Source organism: Urocampus carinirostris, chromosome 3, assembly GCF_059441175.1.
Source record: "Urocampus carinirostris isolate Australia breed hairy pipefish chromosome 3, RoL_Ucar_1.0, whole genome shotgun sequence".
Lineage (NCBI taxonomy): Eukaryota > Metazoa > Chordata > Actinopteri > Syngnathiformes > Syngnathidae > Urocampus > Urocampus carinirostris.
The window spans coordinates 18265046-18272489 of record NC_142351.1 but is presented as its reverse complement, the minus strand read 5'-3'; the positions used below and the strand labels follow the sequence as shown (position 1 = coordinate 18272489).

At 39.8% G+C, this 7444-nt stretch overlaps 1 protein-coding gene across 1 annotated transcript; it reads right to left on the bottom strand.

Moving 5' to 3' along the window:
- Positions 1–255: 255 nt before the first annotated feature.
- On the bottom strand, positions 256–7105 carry LOC148368990 (putative N-acetyltransferase camello). The gene is made up of 2 exons (XM_088329853.1): positions 7050–7105; positions 256–4312 (listed from the first exon to the last, which is right to left on the bottom strand). The coding sequence occupies exons 1-2, from the start codon at positions 7066–7068 to the stop codon at positions 3570–3572; spliced, it is 762 nt and encodes a 253-aa protein (XP_088185979.1). The 5' UTR covers positions 7069–7105; the 3' UTR covers positions 256–3569.
- Between the last annotated feature and the right edge of the window lie 339 nt (positions 7106–7444).

Genomic DNA, 7444 nt, shown 5'->3' with positions numbered 1-7444 from the left:
TATAATATTTCGTTTAATGTTCACATAATAGGGTTCTTTATACAAAATTTATGTATGGTTTTCCCTTTTAAAAATTGAAGATCATTGATAAAGCCATAACAAAATAGTGCTTTACTTAAGTTTTCACTTGGTTTAATTGGGTTCACTAGATTATCCATCCATCCATCCATCCATCCATTTCCTACGCCGCTTAGCCTCACTAGGGTTGCGGGGCAACTGGAGCCCATCCCAGACCCCTTTGGGCAGTGGGCAGTGGACACCTCAAACTTATAGCCTGCCAGTCGCAGGGTACACAGAGACATACAACTCACTCCGGCCAATTAACCTGACATGCATGTTTTTGGAATGTTGGAGGAAACTGGAGTGCCCAGAGGAAACCTACGCTTGCATAAGGAGAACATGCAAACTCTGCATAGGGAGGCTTCAGTAGCTGAACCCTAGACCAACTATCCACCGTGATGCTGCTCTAGACTATAACAGTTATAATGAAAATAATCAACATTTAATCATTCCAGCCCTCGGCTCGTAGCCATTTTCTTTAAATTCGGCCTTCTGTTTGTTTGACTTAGACGCCATTGCTTTAAAAAAAAAACATCATGAAAACACATGCACACAAAAAGCACGTAAAAACAAATGAAATTTTGCTTGCACACACCCTCAAACACATGATCAACTCCTCTGTTATTCTTTTGTTTGCCAATAGTTGTAATCTCTGTATTTCTACAACCGAAGCTGACCTGAATGCATAGCGTTATATGCTGTTGGTTATCCTCTTTGTACGCCGCACCCTCTCAGCTCCGAGGAATTTTAAACCTCCCAATGTCTTGACACTTTTGCATTTTTCATTGGTATTTTAAGCAAAGAGTTGTGAGGTCTTAGTAGACGGCAGGCATTAATTCCTCGGAGGTAGACGGATTGTACTACTCCCTTGAAAGAGGCTTAAGACAAAGTTCCCCCTCTGAACGACTGAACTTGTCTTTTTTCTCATGTATTTGAGCAGCCAACAGAACAATAGAGAGACCATTTATTGTCCATGAATTTACTGTTTACTGTTAGTATATCTCCATTTTAATCAACATCAACAGTGCAGATAGAAATAGTACTTGATTCACTGAAATCTTAGATCAAGCCAAATAAATATCAAGATAAAAATATTCTCTTCACAACCCCGAGTTGGTCATTTTTTAGCAGTTCAGATAATACCTGTGTTGTAACGTGAGCTGTATCATATAAATATTGCAATGCTTCAGATTCATTTTCGGATTTTCTGTTTTCTGTTGATAAGGTAGACCTTACATCGGCAATGCCTAGAAATTGCACCTACCCTGTGATCCTTCAAAAGGGTATTGGTTAAAAAAATTAAAAAACATAGTTCCTGCAAAGCATTTTGATTGTCAGTAAAACGTGTGTGGCACGCAATGGCAATGCAAAAACAAGACATTTTTTTTAGATTTCAAAGGATGATTTCAGATGCTCAAAATACATATTTGGGTCAGGATCGATGACACTTTTCAAGCAAAATGTGACATTGGGATTAATATGGACTGCTTTTTTTCAAAAATGATGAAACATGTTATCGTCAAGACTTCCATCCAAGGTCATAAATCAAATAGTAAAAACTGAACAGTGGCATATAGAATACAGCACAGGTTGAATATCACAGACCTCCGTGAACTAAAAAAAGGGCTGGTGCTCCAGAAGATGACATTGTTTTGTCTAGGGATGGGCGATGACTGAAGGCAGGAGTCGGTTCAAGGTCAATCCAAGGCCATTATTTCAGACAGGGGTCTCTAACCTTTTACAAGCCGAGAGTGACTTTTTGTTGCAAATTAGCAGTTAGATATATTTCTAAGACAACAACTTATCATGTTATTACTATTTTATTACTGTATTATTACTTAGTTAGTCCCAGGTTAATCATTAGAAGTAGGGTTAAATAGACTCAATCACTAAAAAAACATCATTTAACCCTACCCAACCCTGCAGGTTGCCTATTGAGATTTCTCGCATTACTATGTTGTTCTAACAATATATGAGTTGTGGAAATGTTGTCAAAATTTGCTATATTTGGGAGTTTATTTTGTTTCAGTGTGGGCTTTTATGTCCCAATGGGATTAGGCACTTGATCTGACTATTGGTAAGTTATGAAGAGTTTACCCACCCAGCATCCTATGCATTTTGTTTGTATGATTTTGAGAATCTGTCTTGGTCTTTTATAGACTTGGTTTACACTCTAAAAACAGTTTGATCCGAATTGGGTCAGAAATTGACTATCCCAACAGTAGGGTTGATATGACCCAACGTCCTGTTATTATTTTGTGGAAATCAAAACCCATAAAAAATTGTGTAATTTATATATTTTTTTTGCACCAAAGAACTTGCAAAATCACAGTTTATTCCAATATAAAATAAACTAAATTAGGTCCACTATACTTAACAGTCTTGGTCATTTTGTTTAAAATATCCCAGTTTGGTAGTTTTGTGAAAAACAAGGCAAAAAAATGGGTTAAACTGACCGAAGTATGGGGTTGGCCCAACTTTTGGCTCAGATGTTTTTAGTATGTATTTCAAAATACAGGTCTAAAACTGAACAGTGTTAACCCCAAATTAGTCCACATTTAGTTCCTAAAATGTTGTGTTTTAATGTATTGAGAAATATGTTATTTTAACGTTCACTTTTTCAACCAAATAAATTCGTCTCATGGACGAGACTTTGGCGTCTTTTGAACTACTTTTAAATCAGTTTATGCTGGTTGGGCAATACTCTCATCGGTCTGAACAAGAGTGGAATTGAACTTCCATAATATATCGGGCATAAAAAAAATCCAGCAGGACCCGACCCAGGTTTACAAGTATTGTAAAATTGAGCCTGAAGCAAACACGACATTTTATTTGTGAGTATTTGGTAAATAAGAAAGGGGATGATAACAAATTAAAGCTTGTGATTTGAAATGAAATATAAGTTAAACAAGACTGCATTAACATTTACTTATTTTCTATTTCTGTGTCTGCAGAGGTTACATTAACGTCCAATTTTCCACTACTGACTAATTCTTTGAAAGAGTTAACGAGAAAATTTCAAGGCCATGCGTCCTTTTGATGGGTTGAAAACTGGACCATAAACCACAGCAGCAGTATGTCCTTTAGAATCTAGTGTGGCACTTTAAGAGAGAGAAGGCATAAAGACAAAGAAAAAACATGATGATGATATTTTTTTAAAAAGGCAGCAAGAAAGAAGCCCAGCTCGGCCCAACCCGAAGGTTAACTTTGCATAATATTGCAAAACATTCAATTGCTTTTGCCTTGTTATTTATTAAATCATATGACTTTGATACTTGCAGTATAGTTTGAGGGTGATTTTCTTTATGCTTTTACTTCCTTGAAAAAGTTTTTTTCTTAACAAGACAAAAAAAGGCATCTATTTGAGGACCTTTGTTTTTTTTCTCTAGTGGATGACAGACCTGGATATCCAGTATGGATGGCATCTATTCGAGTCGAGGTCACTACTTGATGAACTTCGAAGTACTTTTGAACTCCAGAATGAATGTGAAATAATGTGCTGCTGATTTTTAGAGGAGCTTTTCCATGCGAGTGACAGTAATTCTGGCCAGTTTGGAGATCAAGTGATTGGCGTGCGTGTTGTTGTGCACCGACGTCTGAATAAAGCCAACTCTCCGAAGGAATGAGACGGCTTCAGTCTGTGGCGAACTCACATCTAGCGCCAAGCGAGCAAAACCTCGCTCTTTGCAAAAGTCCAAAGCCCGCTTGGCCAGCTCAGAGCCCACCTTCCTGCGACGCCATGGGAACGCCACAACCAAGTTGGCCAACTCACCGCTGTCGCTGCTCCCGTCAGCCGAGGAGCCTGCCAGAATTTCGCCATTTACGGTATCCCGAGGCTCATCTTCTTCTGTCGACCTGTGCCCAATAACCGCCACCATTCCCACCACCTTGGGCGGTTCTCCGTCTCCCTCCTCTGCTACCCAGAATCCGTTGTTTGGGTTTTTGAGGTAGTTGGCCGGGATGTCGGCCATGTCTGCCGAGACCCTTCTCAGAATGTAGCCTTGGTAGATTTCATGGCAGCAAAAGTAGACGAGCCCTGCCCATGCCGCGCCGAAGAGCAGACCTTGGAAATATGAGCTGCCGCCAAGCACGTAACCAGCCATGGAGATGCTCAGCGCCACACCCACGTGGTCCGGATGGCTCATGGACTTGAAGAAAGCTGGGTAGATGTTTTCGCGGATGCCATCATAGAAGAGATGCATGACGGTGTGTAAGTCAGAGGGACGGTACTCCCTCACGATAAGCTGATGGTCTGAGGAAGGGAAACAGGGTGGAATAGCTCAGTAAGGAAAATCCAGCCATAGCTTGAGTACAATCGTTGTTAACCTGAGTTTGATCGAACCCTAAGTGTTCAGTCTCAGGGGTTCGGTGGAGCCTCTACCACAGAGGTCAAGATACACCAACTCGTCATGTCTATAAGCAATGACATGCCCTGAGAGTGGTCGGACATATAAAATGGTACGCCGTTTTACAATCGACCCATCTTACAAATGTTTCGGTGTCCGAAATTTGTGTCTGACTTAAATCTTCCCTGTTAAACAATCAGTTTTCCAGTGTCCGAAGTCAGTTACGCTCCAATTGAATGTTAGCGCTGGTAAGGACCAACAGCGTCCTCAAAGTTTATCAGCTAGGTTAAAGCATTGCAATCACCCCTTGATTAAATTGCCAAATGATTTAGTCCATTCTACCACCACGGCTCAAATCATTTTAACCATTGCTATGTTTCCAGCCTTGAGTCTTGCGAAAAGAGGAGAGAAACAGAAAAACAGCGCTCCACTTATAATCGAAAAAAGCAGAATATTATCGCATAGTATAAAAGTGGCACGGAAATAAATGAAGATTTGGAAAAGCTTCCTATTATTTGGATAATGAAAAACAGCTCGCCGGGGACAAGATTATCGACAGCAGAAATTAAGGAATATTTTTAATTAGGGAATATTTCAGCCCAACACAGTCACAGACACAGTGAGTGGATAAGTGTGCCAAAATATTTAAATGACCTTTTACACTTTATCATTATCATCCAGTAGTTTTTCTTGTTGTTTGATATTTTGAACCGTTCTTGGCTAATAAAGCTTTGTACCGTTTGCATTTCTTTAGCCTAATTTCTTGTTTTACTTATATCTTGTATATTCAAGTGATATTATTCGCAAGTACAATATCAGCTTCCACTGCTACGCAGACGACACTCAACTATATCTTCCGTTGGAGGAATCTCCCACACTAAACTGTGGAAATTTGGAGGCCTGCCTCATTAAGATAAAAGAGTGGATGTCACTCAATTTCTTGCGTCTTAACTCTGAAAAGACCGAAATGTTAGTCATGGGTCCATCTAAATGCCGTGACTTATTCTCAAAAATTGCTGTGAACATTGACAAATGTCACATCACACAGAGTGACTCAGTTCAAAAATTTAGGTGTCATATTTGACCCTGATCTATCCTTTGAAATGCATGTAAAGAAAATTACTAGAACCGCTTTCTTCCATCTTCGTAACATTGCTAAAATCCGTTCAATACTGTCTCAGTCTGATGCGGAAATTATAATTCATGCATTTGTTACCTCCCATCTCGAATACTGTAATGCACTACTCTCTGGTCTCCCGAAGTCTAGAATCAAGTCTCTTCAGCTGGTACAAAATGCCGCAGCGAGGCTTTTAACTAGGACAAAAAAGTACGATCACATAACACCGATTTTGGCTAACCTGCATTGGCTCCCAGTTAGCTTAGATGTGACTTCAAGGTTCTCTTAGTATTGTACAAAATCATACATGGACTTGCTCCCTCTTATCTTTCAGATCTGATTTGCCCCTATGTCCCGGTCCGAAGCCTACGATCTGAGAGTGCCGGTCTTCTGGTGATCCCAAGAGCAAAGAAGTGTTCTGCTGGTTCGAGAGCGTTCTCCATCCGGGCACCGGTGCTGTGGAATGCTCTTCCCCCTGAGATCCGATCTGCAACCTCAGTGGAAATGTTTAAATCTAAACTTAAAACTCACTTCTACTCCATAGCATATGAATAACGGACTCTTCTCGTCGGCTGAAAAATAGTCTGTGTAATATAGTGTAATAATCTGTGAGACTCTTCGTGATTTAGGGCTATACAAATAAAGATGACTTGACTTGACTATATTTATGAACATTGAATGCACATTAGTGTATTTACAGGGTAGCTGCAGGTGATTTAATGGGGGTTTGGTTGTATTTGATGACCTTGGAATGGATTGAAAATTCAATATGAAAGCGTGTTATTTCAACAGTTTCATAGCACAACGCCACTGCTGGACCAAATTAAATTCATAAGTAGGGTACCACTGTTTTTACTTTTTTGCATTTTTATGTATCATGTAATAGGATGGGAGTCAGCATCCTTTCTGCATGATTTGCAATGCCACGTTGATCAACTCTAGCGTCACAACGGTAAAACAGAAGAGAAACTTTGAGAAGCTGCATTGTGAGGGTTCACCCTAGCACAAGTCTTGCTGAATTCATACTGAAGAGAGCTAGATTTGATTATAAGGTCACTCTGTCTGCTCTTGGATTTGTACCCATTAACAAATCGATCCTCAGAGCATCCTATTAATTATGATGTTGCGTATATAATGGCAAAGCAGAGCAAACCACACACCATTGGTGAAACACTCGTAAAGCCAACTGTGTGAGAGATGGCGGACAGCGGCGGAACGTAAATTAGCTCAAAGTTCTCTTGAATATGAAACCATTAGCGACAAAATAGAGTACACGAGTAAGAACAATATGTCTTGAAGTTGAAAAAAACAAAAACACATTTTATGTTACACCAAAGTAGGGTTCGATGAATGTGCATATGAAACTCGTGTGGTCCAACGGAGTTAAGAACCACTGCTTTAGTAACATTCCTGCTGGATTTTCTATTTAAGCAGGCTGACAATCAACACATTTTCTACCTTATTGCAAAAAAGAAAAGCTAAAGTGACACAGCACAAAAAAATTCAAAAGATTCATCATTACTTACGGTGGTTTTTCTGTGCCATGACGACTCGATTTTTTTTCCTTTCTCATAAATTTCCCGTGTGCTGTGAACTTTTCATGCTCGACCCCCAAACTTAAGCTGCGGCTAATCGTCCAATCGCAAATAGGATGTAAATCACTCACCGCAAATCCTTTCACACCTCCCTCCAAACAAAAACACGCATTTTGAGATCATCGAACCAAATGGCTGCTCAAGTGGACACGCTTTAAATCAGATAAATCACAGTGTTGTTTGGATGACAGGATGTCTTTGCAAACTTAATTATCTCAGTTGACGAACTCGGCTGTCAAGGAGGATGAACATAAATCCCGATTAAATTAAAGCCTGATCTGAATTCAGTTTGTTCGTGCTTTTTCCTCCCTAAGAATTAGCATGAG